Below are 18,157 nucleotides of genomic sequence, written 5' to 3'. Positions count from 1 at the left end.
CACTAGTCACATACGTCTTGCCAAGGTCACAGTTCACATGAACTCAATTTGGAATTGCAAACTGACAAGCAAGCAAATCTGGGGCAAATTGAGTAGACAGATTGATTTAGGGCCAAGGATTGTGTTAAAGCAAGGAATGGTGGGATCTAAAGGACATTCGGCGGTCTTGGAGCTGGACTAGAATACTCCCTCAAGTGTGACATGGGGGATAGGGAGCGTGCACTAACCACATTACAATGGCCAAGCCCATTATTCATGACATGGTGCATGTTCTGATGCTGTCATATTATCAATACTGTAATATGTCTTAATGCTATCACCAATATGTAGCAATATATAGCTGTCACCAATATATAACTTTATATTTTATATCTAATCGACCTAGCCCGGGTATCCTGGAAGGATATTGACCTCATCCCGTCAATAGAGGATGCCTGGTTATTTTTTTTTTAAATGCCTTCCTCACCATCTTAAATAAGCATGCCCCATTCAAGAAATTTAGAACCAGGAACAGATATAACCCTTGGTTCTCTCCAGACCTGACTGCCCTTAACCAACACAAAAACATCCTGTGGCGTTCTGCATTAGCATCGAACAGCCCCCGTGATGTGCAAATTTTCAGGGAAGTTAGAAACCAATATACACAGGCAGTTAGAAAAGCCAAGGCTAGCTTTTTCAAGCAGAAATTTGCTTCCTGCAACACAAAGTCAAAAACGTTCTGGGACACTAAAGTCCATGGAGAATAAGAACACCTTCTCCCAGCTGCCCACTGCACTGAGGATAGGAAACTATTGTCACCTCTGATAAATCCACTATAATTGAGAATTTCAATTAGCATTTTTCTACGGCTCGCCATGCTTTCAACCTGGCTACCCCTACCGCGGTCAACAGCACTGCACCCCCCACAGCTACTCGCCAAAGCCTTCCCCATTTCTCCTTCTCCCAAATCCAGTCAGCTGATGTTCAGAAAGAGCTGCAAAATCTGGACCCCTACAAATCAGCCGGGCTAGACAATCTGGACACTTTCTTTCTAAAATGATCTGCCGAAATTGTTGCAACCCCTATTACTAGCCTGTTCAACCTCTCTTTCGTGTCGTCTGAGATTCCAAAAGCTTGGAAAGCAGCTGCTGTCATCCCCCTCTTCAAAGGAGGGGACACTCTTGACCCAAACTGCTACAGACCTATATCTATCCTACCCTTCCTTTCTAAGGTCTTCGAAAGCCAAGTCAACAAACAGATTACCGACCATTTCAAATCCCACCACACCTTCTCCGCTATGCAATCTGGTTTCAGAGCTGGTCATGGGTGCACCTCAGCCATGGTCAAGGTCCTAAATTATATCGTAACAGCCATCGATAAGAAACAATACTGTGCTGCCGTTTTCAGTAACCTGGCCAAGGCTTTCGACTCTGTCAATCACCACATCCTCATCGGCAGACTCAATAGCCTTGGTTTCTCAAATGATTGCCTCGCCTGGTTCACCAACTACTTCTCTGATAGAGTTCAATGTGTCAAATCGGATGGCCTGTTGTCTGGGCCTCTGGTAGTCTCTATGGGGGTGCCACAGGGTTCAATTCTTGGGCCAACTCTTTTCTCTGTATACATCAATGATGCCGCTCTTGCTGCTGGTGAGTCTCTGATCCACCTCTACGCAGACGACACCATTCTGTATACTTCTGGCCCTTCTTTGGACACTGTGTTAACAACCCTCCAGATGAGCTTTAATGCCATACAACTCTCCTTCCGTGGCCTCCAACTGCTCTTAAATACAAGTAAAACTAAATGCATGCTCTTCAACCGATCGCTGCCTGCAGCTGCCCGCCCGTCCAGCATCACTACTCTGGACGGTTCTGACTTAGAATATGTGGACAACTACAAATACCTAGGTGTCTGGTTAGACTGTAAGCTCTCCTTCCAGACTCACATCAAACATCTCCAATCCAAAGTTAAATCTAGAATTAGCTTCCTATTTCACAACAAAGCATCCTTCACTCATGCTGCCAAACATACCCTCGTAAAACTGACCATCCTACCGATCCTCGACTTCGGCGATGTCATTTGCAAAATAGCCTCCGATACACTACTCAATAAACTGGATGCAGTCTATCACAGTGCCATCCGTTTTGTCACCAAAGCCCCATATACTACCCACCACTGCGACCTGTACGCTCTCGTTGGTTGGCTTCATACTCGTCGCCAAACCCACTGGCTCCAGGTCATCTACAAGACCCTGCTAGGTAAAGTCCCCCCTTATCTCCGCTCACTGGTCACCATAGCAGCACCCACCTGTAGCACGTGCTCCAGCAGGTATATCTCTCTGGTCACCCCCAAAGCCAATTCCTCCTTTGGCCATCTCTCCTTCCAGTTCTCTGCTGCCAATGACTGGAACGAACTACAAAAATCTCTGAAACTGGAAAAACTTATCTCCCTCACTAGCTTTAAGCACCAGCTGTCAGAGCAGCTCACAGATCACTGCACCTGTACATAGCCCATCTATAATTTAGCCCATGCAACTACCTCTTCCCCTACTGTATTCATTTATTTATTTATTTATTTTGCTCCTTTGCACCCCATTATTTCTACTTTACACTTTCTTCCACTGCAAATCTACCATTCCAGTGTTTTACTTGCTATATTGTATTTACTTTGCCACCATGGCCTTTTTTGCCTTTACCTCCCTTATCTCACCTCATTTGCTCACATTGTATATAGACTTATTTTTCTACTGTATTATTGACTGCATGTTTGTTTTACTCCATGTGTAACTGTGTTGTTGTATGTGTCGAACTGCTTTGCTTTATCTTGGCCAGGTCTCAATTGTAAATGAGAACTTGTTCTCAACTTGCCTACCTGGTTAAATAAAGGTGAAATAAAAAATATTTTTTAAAATATCTAACCCACCAAGAAAAAGAAATGATACCAACCTGACAGGTAACCATGCTGGATTGTCTACTGTTTAATTATTTTTATTTTTATGCAAAATCAGATTTTTTTTCCCATTGGATATTATTGTGGAATTTGGGTAATTTAAACGTTTATAGAGAGTCAAGTCCACAGAATACATCCATCGACTATTCAATTCGATTAGTCATATACTTCAACCAGGGAAAAAAAGAGGCTTGGCTTAAGATATTGCTCCTACAATTCCACAACTACAGCACAAACCAAATGGGGTCGGGATGCTTAATTGTAGCCCAATCAACCTTTACTAATGTAATGTCACTTTTATTTAACGTGAATAAATGGGGAATCTCTTTGCTTGAGGAGTGAGCTGAGCTGAAGTTGGAGCAGAGCGGAATGAGTGGGAGTGAGTACCGCACAGCACAGGCAGACAGGCAGGCAGGCAGTCAGACAGGCAGGCAGACAAGCAGGCAGACAAGCAGTCAGACAGACAGACAGACAGGCAGGCAGGCAGGCAGTCAGACAGACAGGCAGACAAGCAGGCAGACAGACAGACAGACAGACACAGGCAGGCAGGCAGGCAGGCAGACAGACAGGCAGTCAGGCAGGCAGGCAGACAGGCAGGCAGACAGGCAGACAGTCAAGCAGACAGGTAGTCAGGCAGGCAGACAGGTAGTCAGGCAGACAGACAGGATGGGAATGAACTATTTGATGTGTTGAATGTTAATGCCATCTGTAGATTATAAGGATTATTAGTGCTTTTCTCAAGTGACATTTCAATTATTTTCTGATCCCATCGATTAAATTCTGGAGTAATGTGCCTTTGATATGAGCATGTCAACATGAGCAGTGTGTTTTGGGCTGACAAGTGGTGAGAAGACGTTCCACAGTCCCAAGGGCTGTTTAAATACTTCATCTGTCGTCTAGTTGAGATGATACAGTTGAAGAGATAATAACAAAGCAGACCTGAGTGACATATAAAGTGATGTTGAACGTCATCTTGTTGTTTGTGAGCTTTTGTTCGTTTAACTGACATGTTACGCTCTAATTGATTAATTGTCCTAACAACAACTAAATTATATTAGAGTACAATAACAGTTTCTAGCATTACCTTGTAGGTCAATATATGAGGTATATTTTCCCAATATGAAGATGCAAATGTATCACATATTGTTGTTGTGATCAATGACTAACTTTTGTTTCTCTTCCCTATCTCTCCAGGTAGGCCAAGCCAAGCCAGTATTGGTCTGTAACACTGTCTGTCTGTTCTATTAGTGCTGAACACAAGTGAAATAAACGTGTGTATGTGTGTGTTCTCTGTCGATTGCCACAGGTTTAGTCCCTACGAGTGGTATAACCCCCACCCCTGCAACCCCGACTCAGATGTAGTGGAAAACAATTTCACCCTGCTAAATAGTTTCTGGTTCGGAGTTGGAGCTCTCATGCAGCAAGGTAGACGCCTCTGCCTGCCCCCCTTTAGCACACATCCCACTATTTTCCTGGGGGTACAAACTTGCTCTTAACCAGGCCCACGACCATGCATGGGGGCCTCTGTGCATGTAGCTGGAAGCGGACTGTCTGACTGGTTTGGTTGCATCTGTCTGTCCACAGTATTGTGTGGATTGGCAGGATGGGATCTTGAGATTGTGAATGATGAGCGTGATTGATTGATTGGTGAATGAGGATAGGATAGGATAGCCAAGCGTTTTCCTCCCTGTTCCTGCATGATCTCCCACCCTCTCCTATCTCCCATCTACTGTACCCCTCCTCTGTCCCCAACCCCACCCCACCTGCCTCCCTCCCTTCCCCACAGGTTCCAGAACAGGTAAGTCCTATAAGTGCCAGAAGGTAAAGAGCTAGGTGCAGAGAGAGTTGAGAGAATGAGAATGAGAGTTAAAACAGTGTACTGTCTCTTAGCCTGCCTCAGTCTGGTTTTGTTTCCTTCTGCCAAACCGATGCCATATCTTCTCAACTAGTGTCTGCGTCTTTAGATTGAGAAAAGCAAAACAAAACAAAAGGAACTGCAGTACGGCATCACATGAAATGAAATGGAATGATTTCATTTAGACTTGTAATATCGACTGAGACTGCATGCCAAGATGAGATATGTTGCATTTTGTAATACATATTTTTTTACCTTCCCTGAGTAATGCAACATATTTGAAAGTTGTGTTAGTTAAGGTAGTGATGATGACAGTAAGGTCTGCAGCATGGTTAAAACAGCCTGGGTCTGCCCTGCATCTGATCTGGACCATGGAATGGAAGATAGAGGGGACTGACTTTCCTAAGCAAAGTTCTGCCCAGATATGAATCTTTTGGAGAATTTTTTTTTCCTGGCCGTTGTTTTTGGCTGGTTGCATGCAATGAGTTAGCATGCAAGCCTTAATTTAAATGAAGTTGATTGAGTGATTCTTTTGCAGGTATAATCGTTGTAGAATTGTATACTGTGATTTGTAAGAGTAAGTTTTAAGAAAAGATTACAAATTGAAATTGACAAATGTTACGGTTAGAAGTCTTGGGACTCTAATCCACCTTGTGCAGGTGGGTATAATGAAGTTACCCATTTGGGTAGGTTTTTGCCCTCTGTATTTGTGTTAGGCAATTCTACATATTGCCCAGGTTAAAGATGCATCATGGCTTGAGACATTTTAGCTTCTGTATGGGCCATGTTAAATGTGTAATGGATATTCTAGAGCTTGCTGGAATGTTTTCATAAGTGTGTCAAGGGTATCTGATGTAGTAAAGTATGCTGTAGAATATACTGTACCTGTCAATGTAACAGTGTTACGTCCTGTAGTTGAGAAGATGTGGCTGTAGGGCAGAAGGGTTTTGGAGGACGAGACTGAGACAGAGGAGCACACTGTGCCTGCCTGCATGGTGTCTCTGTGACGACCACGCTGGCCTACACTGTAGAGAGGCTCCCCTGCTCCCGCGGCTTGGCCCCGCCCCCAGAAAACTGTGGGATGTGCAGTTTGGACATGACGTTACCTTGGGTACATGACAGTCAGCCCCAACCAGGTTCAGTTGCTTTGGCTCTGACGCGCTCCGCTCCAGGGCAGTCAGAAGCATTGTATTGAATGGCCTCAACGAGGTAAGGCCACTGAGTTGGTATACAGTGTTGTTCCACTGAACACAAAGCTGTCTCTGTTTTTTCCTGGTCATGTCATGTGTCTTGCTGTGTCTTTTTTTCCTAATTTGAGTGCTTTGACCAATGAGCAGTGCCGGCTGCAAGGCATCCTGGGTAATGATGGTGTGGTTGTTGAATCATGTTACACTGTCTGTCTGGCTGGTGGGGGGGGGGTGAGGAGAATCAGGGAGAGTGAGAGGAGATATGGGAAGAGACATGTGAGAGTGGGGGTTGAGAGGATGCGAGGGTGGATGTGCGGAGCGGGTTGAGTGCAGTGTGTCTCTCTTTGTTCCCCTCCACAGTGCTCTCTCTCTCTTTCTCTGGTGGACAGGGCTTTGGGCATGAATTCAGATGTTACTGGACGAGGCTGTCAGGTCTCTTTTCTCTCACCATATTTCTTCCTGAGTGACGGCTCACTGCCCGGACTGGGAGAAAGTTATAAGAGGCACTGCAGAGGCAGAGTGAGATGAGTGGGAGATTGTCTCACCTAAGGAGAGAAGTGGAGTTCTTATGCTCCTATCTTTCCCACAGTTCATCGCCTTTGAGTGAATGTGCGAGATCGCAGCTTTAAATTGCCTTGAGCTACTTGAGGAGAATGATCTTCTCGCTGCCCAGTCAGACCTCAATCAACGCCCCCAGAGGAAGACCTCACTCCACCCACCCACACAGACCCCTCCTCAAGAACACACTAAAAGGCAAAAGTTCTGAACAGCATATAGCCTGGAAACTAACCATCTACATGCAGACATTTTGAGTCAAATGTAAATCAACCATCTAGGGATTTTGATTAAATGATTTCAGACGAAGCACCTCAAAAGAGGAGAAGCTTTGGTGAATCAACAGTTTGCTCCAGTGTGAGTGAATTCTAAAATAATATGCAGCCAGATCACATAGTAAAAGCCTGATTCAAACTGCCACCATGTGGCCGGATGCGCATCACAGGGCCAACCATGCACTGCCGCCCTAGATGCCCAGGGTGTGTGTGTTTGTGTATGTGCGTTTGTGCGTGTGTGCGAGTGTGTGTGCATGTTGTCTGTGACCCGGTGGGATGCCGAGGTCTGGGCTGGCCCTGGTCCTCTGGTGGTTGCTACTGGGTCTCTCCTCTTGGCTCCAGGACCCTGCCAGGGCTGACCCCTCTCTCTGCTCCTCTCCTCTCACCCCCGACCAGGCTCTGAGTTAATGCCCAAAGCCCTGTCCACCAGGATCGTAGGAGGCATCTGGTGGTTCTTCACCCTGATAATCATCTCCTCCTACACGGCCAACCTGGCTGCCTTCCTCACTGTGGAGAGGATGGAGTCGCCCATCGACTCAGCTGACGACCTGGCCAAGCAGACCAGGATAGAGTATGGAGTGGTGGAGGAGGGATCCACCATGACCTTCTTCAAGGTGGGTCACATACGGCATGGAGCCCTACTGTCCATCTATCAGTCTATTCATCTATCAGCCAGTCCATCAAGCAATCACTCCATGTATTTGTCCATCTACTGTACGAGGATACATCAAATCGGTCGACCAAATCATACAGTGTTGCACCACTAAAGGACACATGGTTAGAGAATAGAGGCAAATGTAAATGCATTTCAGATGTAATGACATGTAAGGAAAAGACAAATCAATTGGTAAATAAATTGTCGAAGAGCTCAGATGAATCTGTAGAACTCTAGTTCAACTGTAAAGCCATACATAGCTGTTACGTCCACAGTAAATCTGTGACAGCTAGATATTCCCAGGACAATAGAATGGAGTGTTCCGGAATAAAGATTTGAACGTAGTTGGGTTACAGCTGTATTTCGTGCTGCCTGTGAAATTGGCGGCAGCGTGTTTTACAGCTACAGTACTGTATATTTAAGCAATAAGGCCCGAGGAGGTTTGGTATATGGCCAATATACCACGGCTAAGCGCTGTTCTTAGCATGATGCAATGCGGAGTGCCTGGTGCCTGGATACAGCCATTAGCTGTGGTATATTGGCCATATATAACAAAGCCCGAGGTGCCTTATTGCTATTATAAACTATTTACCAACGTAATTATAACAGTAAAAATAAATGTTTTGTCATACCCGTGGTATAATGTCTGAGATACCATGGCTTTCAGCCAATCAGCATTCAGGACTCGAACCTACCGGTTTATAATAAAGTATAGCCTTTCTATACGTTCATTCTTGCCAGCTCTCTCCTCTCCAATCCCCTCAGTGGTTGATCATGTGGAATCACTGCAGCATATCAAGGGTATCTTATTAAGCCAGCAGTGTTTTAGGGTATTCTACAGTATTCTCTATGCACAAGATCTCCCTGCTGTGTCTCTCTGATTATTCTGCACTGTTTGTCTCTCGTATCGTATATCCACACCGCCGCGATGCACGGACAGCTCTATGCCAGATGGAGGGAAAATCTGTCTCTCTCAGACTGCTGCCATGGATCTTTATGGCTTCTGGTGTTTCTTTATTTTCACACTTCATTTCTATCACCTTTGTGTGTGGTATGTGAACACATTCTCAAAAGACAAACACACATGAAAACACATGCATACTCACTCTCTCTTTAACAGATATACACATTTGTGTGCACGCACACACACACACACACACACACACACACACACACACACACACACACACACACACACACACACACACACACACACACACACACACACACACACACACACACACACACACACACACACACACCAGTTAATTACTGTAGCTAATATGGCACGGTGACAGCGAAGCTTTAAACAGTATTTTTACCATTCCGTAACAAATTACTGAAAACAAGTTGGCATGAGGGAGCACAGACAGTTTGTTCTGGTGAAGAATTTTACTTATGCTGACATCCCATTGCAACAATTACAAAGAAAAATGTAATTGAAAAATTATTAAAACAAAGCAAAGTATTGTTCAAATCAAATCCAATTGTATTTGTCACATGCGCCGAACACAACAGGTGTAGACCTTACAGTGAAATGTTTACACCTGTTGTATTCAGCGCATGGGCAAATACAATTTGATTTTAACAATACTTTGTTGTGCTTTAATAATTTTTCAATTACATTTTTGTTTGTTGCCAACATCCAAAATATTTCAGATTTTAGCTTGTGCGTCACTCTGTTTCTCTCTTTTCTTGTTTACCACCCATGTGTGTTCAGAAGGATGGCACAGGAGGTCAATTAATCTCTTTCACTGTGTGAATTTTAGTCATCTGGTCATCAGATGGATTCTATCTACAGATGTAGAGGAGCCGACTGAATGACCATTTCTCTGAAAGGCATGATTCTATTGTCCCCTCATAGACCTACAGTGGGGGAAAAAAGTACTTGATCCCCTGCTGATTTTGTACGTTTTCCCACTGACAAAGAAATGATCAGTCTATAATTTTAATGGTAGGTTTATTTGAACAGTGAGAGACAGAATAACAACAAAACAAATCCAGAAAAACACATGTCAGAAATGTTATAAAATGATTTGCATTTTAATGAGGGAAATAAGTATTTTACCCCTCTGCAAAACATGACTTAGTACTTGGTGGCAAAACCCTTGTTGGCAATCACAGAGGTCAGACCTTTCTTGTAGTTGGCCACCAGGTTTGCACACATCTCAGGAGGGATTTTGTCCCACTCCTCTTTGCAGATCTTCTCCAAGTCATTAAGGTTTCGAGGCTGACGTTTGGCAACTCGAACCTTCAGCTCCCTCCACAGATTTTCTATGGGATTAAGGTCTGGAGACTGGCTAGGCCACTCCAGGACCATAATGTGCTTCATCTTGAGCCACTCCTTTGTTGCCTTGGCCATGTGTTTTGGGTCATTGTCATGCTGGAATACCCATCCACGACCCATTTTCAATGCCCCGGCTGAGGGAAGGAGGTTCTCACCCAAGATTTGACGGTACATGGCCCCGTCCATCGTCCCTTTGATGTGGTGAAGTTGTCCTGTCCCCTTAGCAGAAAAACACCCCCATAGCTTAATGTTTCCACCTCCATGTTTGACGGTGGGGATGGTTTTCTTGGGGTCATAGGCAGCATTCCTCCTCCTCCAAACACGGCGAGTTGAGTTGATGCCAAAGAGCGCCATTTTGGTCTCATCTGACCACAACACTTTCACCCAGTTGTCCTCTGAATCATTCAGATGTTCATTGGCAAACTTCAGATGGGCATGTATATATGGTTCCTTGAGCAGGGGGACCTTGCGGGCGCTGCAGGATTTCAGTCCTTCACGGCGTAGTGTGTTACCAATTGTTTTCTTGGTGACTGTGGTCCCAGCTGCCTTGAGATCATTGACAAGATCCTCCCGTGTAGTTCTGGGCTTATTCCTCACCGTTCTCATGATCATTGCAACTCCACGAGGTGAGATCTTGCATGGAGCCCCAGGCCGAGGGAGATAGCAGTGTTAAAACTGTCAGGCTTGCTTCTGAAGCTAAGCAGGGTTGGTCCTGGATGGGAGACCAGATGCTGCTGGAAGTGGTGTCGGAGGGCCAGTAGGAGGCACTCTTTCCTCTGGTCTAAAAAATATCCCACTGCCCTGAGTAGGGTGCAGTCTTTTGGATGGGACGTTAAACGAGTGTCCTGACTCTCTGAGGTCATTAAAGATCCCATTGCACTTATTGTAAGAGTAGGGGTGTTAACCCCGGTGTCCTGGCTAAATTCCCAATCTGGCCCGCATACCATCACGGCCACCTAATCATCCCCAGCTTACAATTGGCTCATTCATCCCCCTCCTCTCTCCTGAAACTATTCCCCAGGTCGTTGCAGTAAATGAGAATGTGTTCTCAGTCAATTTACCTGGTAAAATAAAATAAAAATGTTCCATTTGTGAATAATCGCACCAACTGTTGTCACCTTCTACCAAGCTGCTTGGCGATGGTCTTGTAACCCATTCCAGCCTTGTAGGTCTACAATCTTGTCCCTGACATCCTTGGAGAGCTCTTTGGTCTTGGCCATGGTGGAGAGTTTGGAATCTGATTGATTGCTTCTGTGGACAGGTGTCTTTTATACACTTTTATACACCATTCCAAGCACTCCCTTTAAGAGTGTGCTCCTAATCTCAGCTCGTTACCTGTATACAAGACACCTGGGAGCCAGAAATCTTTCTGATTGAGAGGGGGTCAAATACTTATTTCCCTCATTAAAATGCAAATCAATTTGTAACATTTTTGACATGCGTTTTTCTGGATATTTTTGTTATTCTGTCTCTCACTGTTCAAATAAACCTACCATCAAAATGATAGACTGATCATTTCTTTGTCAGTGGGCAAACGTACAAAATCAGCAAGGGATCAAATACTTTTTCCCCCTCACTGTAGGTTACTGTTTGATTGATTGATTGGATGTTTTGACCAAAATGATTGAGTCCTCATAAATTCAGCGTTGTTCTCCATACTGTAGACATTCAGACAGGCATCGTGTGTCCTTATTGCTTTTAAAAATATATATTTAAGATTATTTTCGTTTAAAAACAATAAAAAACACACACATTCAAACAACAGCATCATACAAACAACCTCATCCCCCTACCCAGAGCCACTATCACACACCCCCATCTCCATCAACTACATCCCCCCTACCCAGACCACATCACCCCTACCCAGACCCACTAGCACACACCCCCATCTCCATCAACTACATCCCCCCTACCCAGACCACATCACCCCTACCCAGACCCACTAGCACACACCCCCATCTCCATCAACTACATCCCCCCTGCCCAGACCCACTAGCACACACCCCCATCTCCATCAACTACATCCCCCCTGCTCAGACCCACATCTCCATCAACTACATCCCCCTACCCAGACCCCCATCAACTACACCACCCCTACCCAGACCCACTAGCACACACCCCCATCTCCATCAACTACATCCCCCCCTACCAAGACCCACTAGCACACACCCATCTCCATCAACTACATCCCCCTACCCAGACCCACTAGCACACACCCCCATCTCCATCAACTACATCCCCCCTACCCAGACCCACACCCATATCCACCAACTATATCCCCCCCTACCCAGACCCACTAGCACACACCCCCATCTCCATCAACTACATCCCCCCTACCCAGACCCACTAGCACACACCCCCATCTCCATCAACTACATCCCCCTACCCAGACCCACACCCATCTCCACCAACTACATCCCCCCTACCAAGACCCACTAGCACACACCCCCATCTCCATCAACTACATCCCCCCTACCCAGACCCACACCCCCATCAACTACATCCCCCCTACCCAGACCAACTAGCACACATCCCCCCTACCAAGACCCACTAGCACACACCCCCATCTCCATCAACTACATCCCCCCTACCCAGACCCACTTGCACACACCCCCATCTCCATCAACTACATCCCCCCTACCCAGACTCACACCCCCATCTCCATCAACTACATCACCCCTACCCAGACCCACTAGCACACACCCCCATCTCCATCAACTACATCCCCCCTACCCAGACCCACTATCACACACCCCCATCTCCATCAACTACATCCCCCCTACCCAGACCCACACTCAACTACATCACCTCTACCCAGACCCACTAGCACACACCCCCATCTCCATCAACTACATCACCCCTACCCAGACCCACTAGCACACACCCCCATCTCCATCAACTACATCCCCCCTACCCAGACCCACACCCACATCAACTACATCCCCCCTACCAAGACCCCCATCAACTACATCACCCTGCCCAGACCCACTAGCACACACCCCCATCTCCATCAACTACATCCCCCCTGCCCAGACCCACTAGCACACACACCCCATCTCCATCAACTACATCCCCCCTGCCCAGACCCACTAGCACACATCCCCCCCTACCCAGACCCACTAGCACACACCCCCATCTCCACCAACTACATCACCCCTACCCAGACCCACTAGCACACTCCCCATCTACATCAACTACATGCCCCCTGCACAGACCCACATCTACATCAACTACATGCCCCCTGCACAGACCCACTAGCACACACCCACATCAACTACATCCCCCCTGCCCAGACCCACTAGCACACACCCACATCTACATAAACTACATCCCCCTGCACAGACCCACTAGCACACACCCCCTTCTCCATCAACTACATCCCCCCTGCCCAGACCCATTAGCACACACCCACATCTACAACAGTCCCCCTGCACAGACCCACATCTACATCAACTACATGCCCCCTGCACAGACCCACTAGCACACACCCACATCAACTACATCCCCCCTGCCCAGACCCACTAGCACACACCCACATCAACTACATCCCCCTGCCCAGACCCACTAGCACACACCCACATAAACTACATCCCCCCTGCCCAGACCCACTAGCACACACCCACATCTACAACATGCCCCCTGCACAGACCCACATCTACATCAACTACATGCCCCCTGCACAGACCCACTAGCACACACCCACATCAACTACATGCCCCCTGCCCAGACCCACTAGCACACACCCATCTCGAGCATCACTTTCGCCACGTGGCCTAAAACTGCACCATTTTGTTTCTCTTCATAGCCCAAGCACTTTCAATATTTAAATAATACATTTAGATTTCCATTTTGTTATTGATGGCAGATTGATTTCCTGGTTTTTAGTATACCTTTTTTCAAGATGAGTGAGAAGAGAATTGTTCAACCCGTCGGGTATCTTACTACACCCCATATGCCATGTCTTGAAATATGCAGACAGACGGATTAAAAGTTTGATTGTATTACTTCTGACAGCCAACTTTGTAGCTCCGCCCTCAACTTCCGGAACCTTCTAGCGTTCCCAGAAAGTATGGATTATTCAGTCATTATTAGTTTTACACTTAAGACATGACTCTGCCATTGTGCTGTAGAATTTGTGAATTCTCATATTCGATTCATTAATTTATACTGAATTAAGCATGCATTTTTGTTAATTGTAATTTTGTTAGTTATGCTCAAACTTTCCCTCCATCTTATGCTAACATCAGTTTTTTTTAAGCCCTGGTTCCAATAGTTCATATTTTCTTCTAAGAGATTGTCAGTTGGATAGGCTCTCTGCAAGGTTGTCTTCCCTATCATTATGAACATCATGTTCTGGCACAAATAATACTCCTTCAAGGCTGCTCTGCTGTCCAAAATATTTAAAATCAACATTTGGTGATATGTAGCTTTTAAGTTGCATGATATGAAACTACATTCAGTCCAAAATTACTTTTTAATTCTGTCATGGAAATAAATGTATTTCCTTTTACCAAGTCATTTACGGTTTCTGTGCCTTTAGTTTTCCATGTAGAACAATTTATCGGTGCATTTTGAAAAGCTATCCAAGGATTGTTCCATAAGGTTGTGTTTTTGGTAAGTGGTACTGGTTCTTGTAGAATACGTTACATTTTCTTCCATGATGTTATAGTGTTCTTAACTATGAAGTTATGACTGAGTCCCATGTGGCTCAGTTGGTAGAGCATGGTGTTTGCAATGCCAGGGTTGTGGGTTCGATTCCCACAGGGGACCAGTCTGAAATAGAAAAAAAAAGTATGAAATGCATGCATTCACTACTGTAAGTCGCTCTCGATAAGAGTGTCTGCTAAATGCCTAAAATGTTAATAGCACCTTTAGCTTTATCCTTTGACAATAGACATGTATAAAGATTCTGGGGATGAGCACAAACACCTTTAATATGTACCGATTGTTTGTCTTAAGTGCACTTAACTATATGTCACAAGTAAAAGCCTTGGGTAGCGAGTTGATACAATTCCAAGTCTGGAAGGTTAAAACCACCATCAGACTTAAGATGTAAAACGTTCCTTTTTGTTCTATGAATGTATTTGCGCGTATAAAGTATTTTAATGACCCAGTATACTTTAAGAAAGTCTTCAGTGTAGTAATTGGTATTTCCAAAAATAAATACAAACGCTTTGCCAGCCATGCCTGTAAGTTTTATGGGAAGATTATTCCATTTAATTAGATCTGCTTTCATATTGTTGAGTAATGGAATAAAGTTATCTCTATATACACTGCTCAAAAAAATAAAGGGAACACTAAAATAACACATCCTAGATCTGAATGAAATAATCTTATTAAATACTTTTTTCTTTACATAGTTGAATGTGCTGACAACAAAATCACACAAAAATAATCAATGGAAATCCAATTTATCAACCCATGGAGGTCTGGATTTGGAGTCACACTCAAAATTAAAGTGGAAAACCACACTACAGGCTGATCCAACTTTGATGTAATGTCCTTAAAACAAGTCAAAATTAGGCTCAGTAGTGTGTGTGGCCTCCACGTGCCTGTATGACCTCCCTACAACGCCTGGGCATGCTCCTGATGAGGTGGCGGATGGTCTCCTGAGGGATCTCCTCCCAGACCTGGACTAAAGCATCCGCCAACTCCTGGACAGTCTGTGGTGCAACGTACCATTGGTGGATGGAGCGAGACATGTCCCAGATGTGCTCAATTGGATTCAGGTCTGGGGAACGGGCGGGCCAGTCCATAGCATCAATGCCTTCCTCTTGCAGGAACTGCTGACACACTCCAGCCACATGAGGTCTAGCATTGTCTTGCATTAGGAGGAACCCAGGGCCAACCGCACCAGCATATGGTCTCACAAGGGGTCTGAGGATCTCATCTCGGTACCTAATGGCAGTCAGGCTACCTCTGGCGAGCACATGGAGGGCTGTGCAGCCCCCCAAAGAAATGCCACCCCACACCATGACTGACCCACCGCCAAACCGGTCATGCTGGAGGATGTTGCAGGCAGCAGAACATTCTCCACGGCGTCTCCAGACTCTGTCACGTCTATCCCATGTGCTCAGTGTGAACCTGCTTTCATCTGTGAAGAGCACAGGGCGCCAGTGGCGAATTTGCCAATCTTGGTGTTCTCTGGCAAATGCCAAACGTCCTGCACGGTGTTGGGCTGTAAGCACAACCCCCACCTGTGGACGTCGGGCCCTCATACCACCCTCATGGAGTCTGTTTCTGACCGTTTGAGCAGACACATGCACATTTGTGGCCTGCTGGAGGTCATTTTGCAGGGCTCTGGCAGTGCTCCTCCTGCTCCTCCTTGCACAAAGGCGGAGGTAGCGGTCCTGCTGCTGGGTTGTTGCCCTCCTATGGCCTCCTCCACGTCTCCTGATGTACTGGCCTGTCTCCTGGTAGCGCCTCCATGCTCTGGACACTATGCTGACAGACACAGCAAACCTTCTTGCCACAGCTCGCATTGATGTGCCATCCTGGATGAGCTGCACTACCTGAGCCACTTGTGTGGGTTGTAGACTCAGTCTCATGCTACCACTAGAGTGAAAGCACCGCCAGCATTCAGAAGTGACCAAAACATCAGCCAGGAAGCATAGGAACTGAGAAGTGGTCTGTGGTCACCACCTGCAGAACCACTCCTTTATTGGGGGTGTCTTGCTAATTGCCTATAATTTCCACCTGTTGTCTATTCCATTTGCACAACAACTTGTGAAATTTATTGTCAGTGTTGCTTCCTAAGTGGACAGTTTGATTTCACAGAAGTGTGATTGACTTGGAGTTACATTGTGTTGTTTAAGTGTTCCCTTTATTTTTTGAGCAGTATATTTGTACTTTGCTGTCAGTTATTAGGCATTCTAAGTATTTCATATTTTTTGTGGTCCACTTAAAGGATTGCTGTAGATCGTGAGTCATTTTTGTGCAATTATCTAATTTTTTTTGCACGTAAATTTATATTATTCTGAAAATATTTTTTGCAAAGGGGGCATTGAGTTGTGCATGTGGATACCTGCTCACCGAACATTCCAAAATCATGGGCATTAATATATTTGTTTGTCCCCCTTTGCTGCTATAACAGCCTCCACTCTTCTGGGAAGGCTTTCCACTAGATGTTGGAACATTGCTGCGGGGACAAGAGCATTAGTGAGATCGGGCACTGATGTTGGGCAATTAGGCCTGGCTCGCAGTCTGCGTTCCAATTCATCCCAAAGTTATTTGATGGGGTTGGCATCAGGGCTCTATGCAGGCCAGTCAAGTTCTTCCACACCATTCGACAAATCATTTCTGAATGGACCTCGCTTTGTGCACGGGGGCATTGTCATGCTGAAACAGGAAAGGGCCTTTCCCAAACTGTTTCGACAAAGTTGTCTAGAATGTCTAGAATGTCATTGCATGCTGTGGAGTTAGGATTTCCCTTCACTGGGCCTAAGGGACCTCTCCCTTACCATGAAAAACAGCCCCAGACCATTATTCCTCCCGCAAATGCATCGAGACAGGTAGCGTTCGCCTGGCATCCGCCAAACCTAGCAGTCTGACAGACGAATCTAGATGGTGAAGCGTGATTCATCACTCCAGAGAACGCGTTTCCACTGTTAGCGAGCTTTACACCACTCCAGCCGATGCGTGGCATTGCGCATGGAGATCTTAGGCTTGTGTGCAGCTGCTTGGCCATGGAAACCCATTTCATAAAGCTCCCAACAAACACTTCTTATGCTGACGTTGCTTCCCGAGGCAGTTTGGAACTCTGTAGATCCGATGGCAATGCTCCAGCTCCTCCGGTGATAGTCACGCCAAGCTCCTCCGATATCAGCTTGATCACGTACGGTAGATGGAAATGTCCCCTTTTTCCTCATCTTCTGGTAGGGACAATATTCTCATTTTGTCACAATCGGTTTTCTAGCTGATCCAGTTCATCTTCTAAAGTTTGCACCTTTGTTTCCAGAAGGCCAATTTTGTTGTCTTGTTCGTCCACGCGGCCGCCCTGACACGATAGACTAATTTAGTTTCAAGCAAATCTGCTTTTTAAACAGATTGTTTTGGTGAGCATTTTAGCCATGTTTTCCTGGATATCTTTCAGCTGTTCGTTGCCCTCATTTGCATCTCCATGTTTATCTTTTCCTCGAAGGGAAGCCATGGCTTGTTGGGTTTGAGTCTGCGTCACTTTACACAGATTGGTTCGCTGTTGTGTATAACTGACCGCTCACTCTCTGCTTGAGGATATATTGATCTAACTATTTTAGAAGCTTAATTTAAACTGTGTTGTCTGGCTTCTATATATAATCATAGTTTTGACGGTACAAAACAGAGCTACTATCTCCATGCGTCCTATCGGTACACACACACACACAGAGTCCTTTTTACTATTTAACAGGGAAAAAAAATGTCATCTCTGCCGTTTGA

General features: G+C 45.6%; 1 protein-coding gene across 4 annotated transcripts in view; it reads left to right on the top strand.

The window, feature by feature from the left end:
• The window catches only part of LOC106578944 (glutamate receptor ionotropic, kainate 2), a 270,331-nt gene that overhangs the window by 202,251 nt on the left and 49,923 nt on the right, over nt 1–18,157 (top strand). For all 4 annotated transcript variants that reach the window (XM_045701489.1, XM_045701484.1, XM_045701495.1 and 1 more), the window contains 2 exons: nt 4,235–4,353; nt 7,197–7,414. In XM_045701489.1, the coding sequence (XP_045557445.1) occupies nt 4,235–4,353; nt 7,197–7,414 (337 nt within the window). The remainder of the gene's footprint in view (nt 1–4,234; nt 4,354–7,196; nt 7,415–18,157) is intronic.

The sequence above is a fragment of the Salmo salar genome, chromosome ssa02, assembly GCF_905237065.1.
Source record: "Salmo salar chromosome ssa02, Ssal_v3.1, whole genome shotgun sequence".
In the NCBI taxonomy this organism is placed as follows: domain Eukaryota; kingdom Metazoa; phylum Chordata; class Actinopteri; order Salmoniformes; family Salmonidae; genus Salmo; species Salmo salar.
This window is presented reverse-complemented; position numbering and strand designations above follow the sequence as displayed.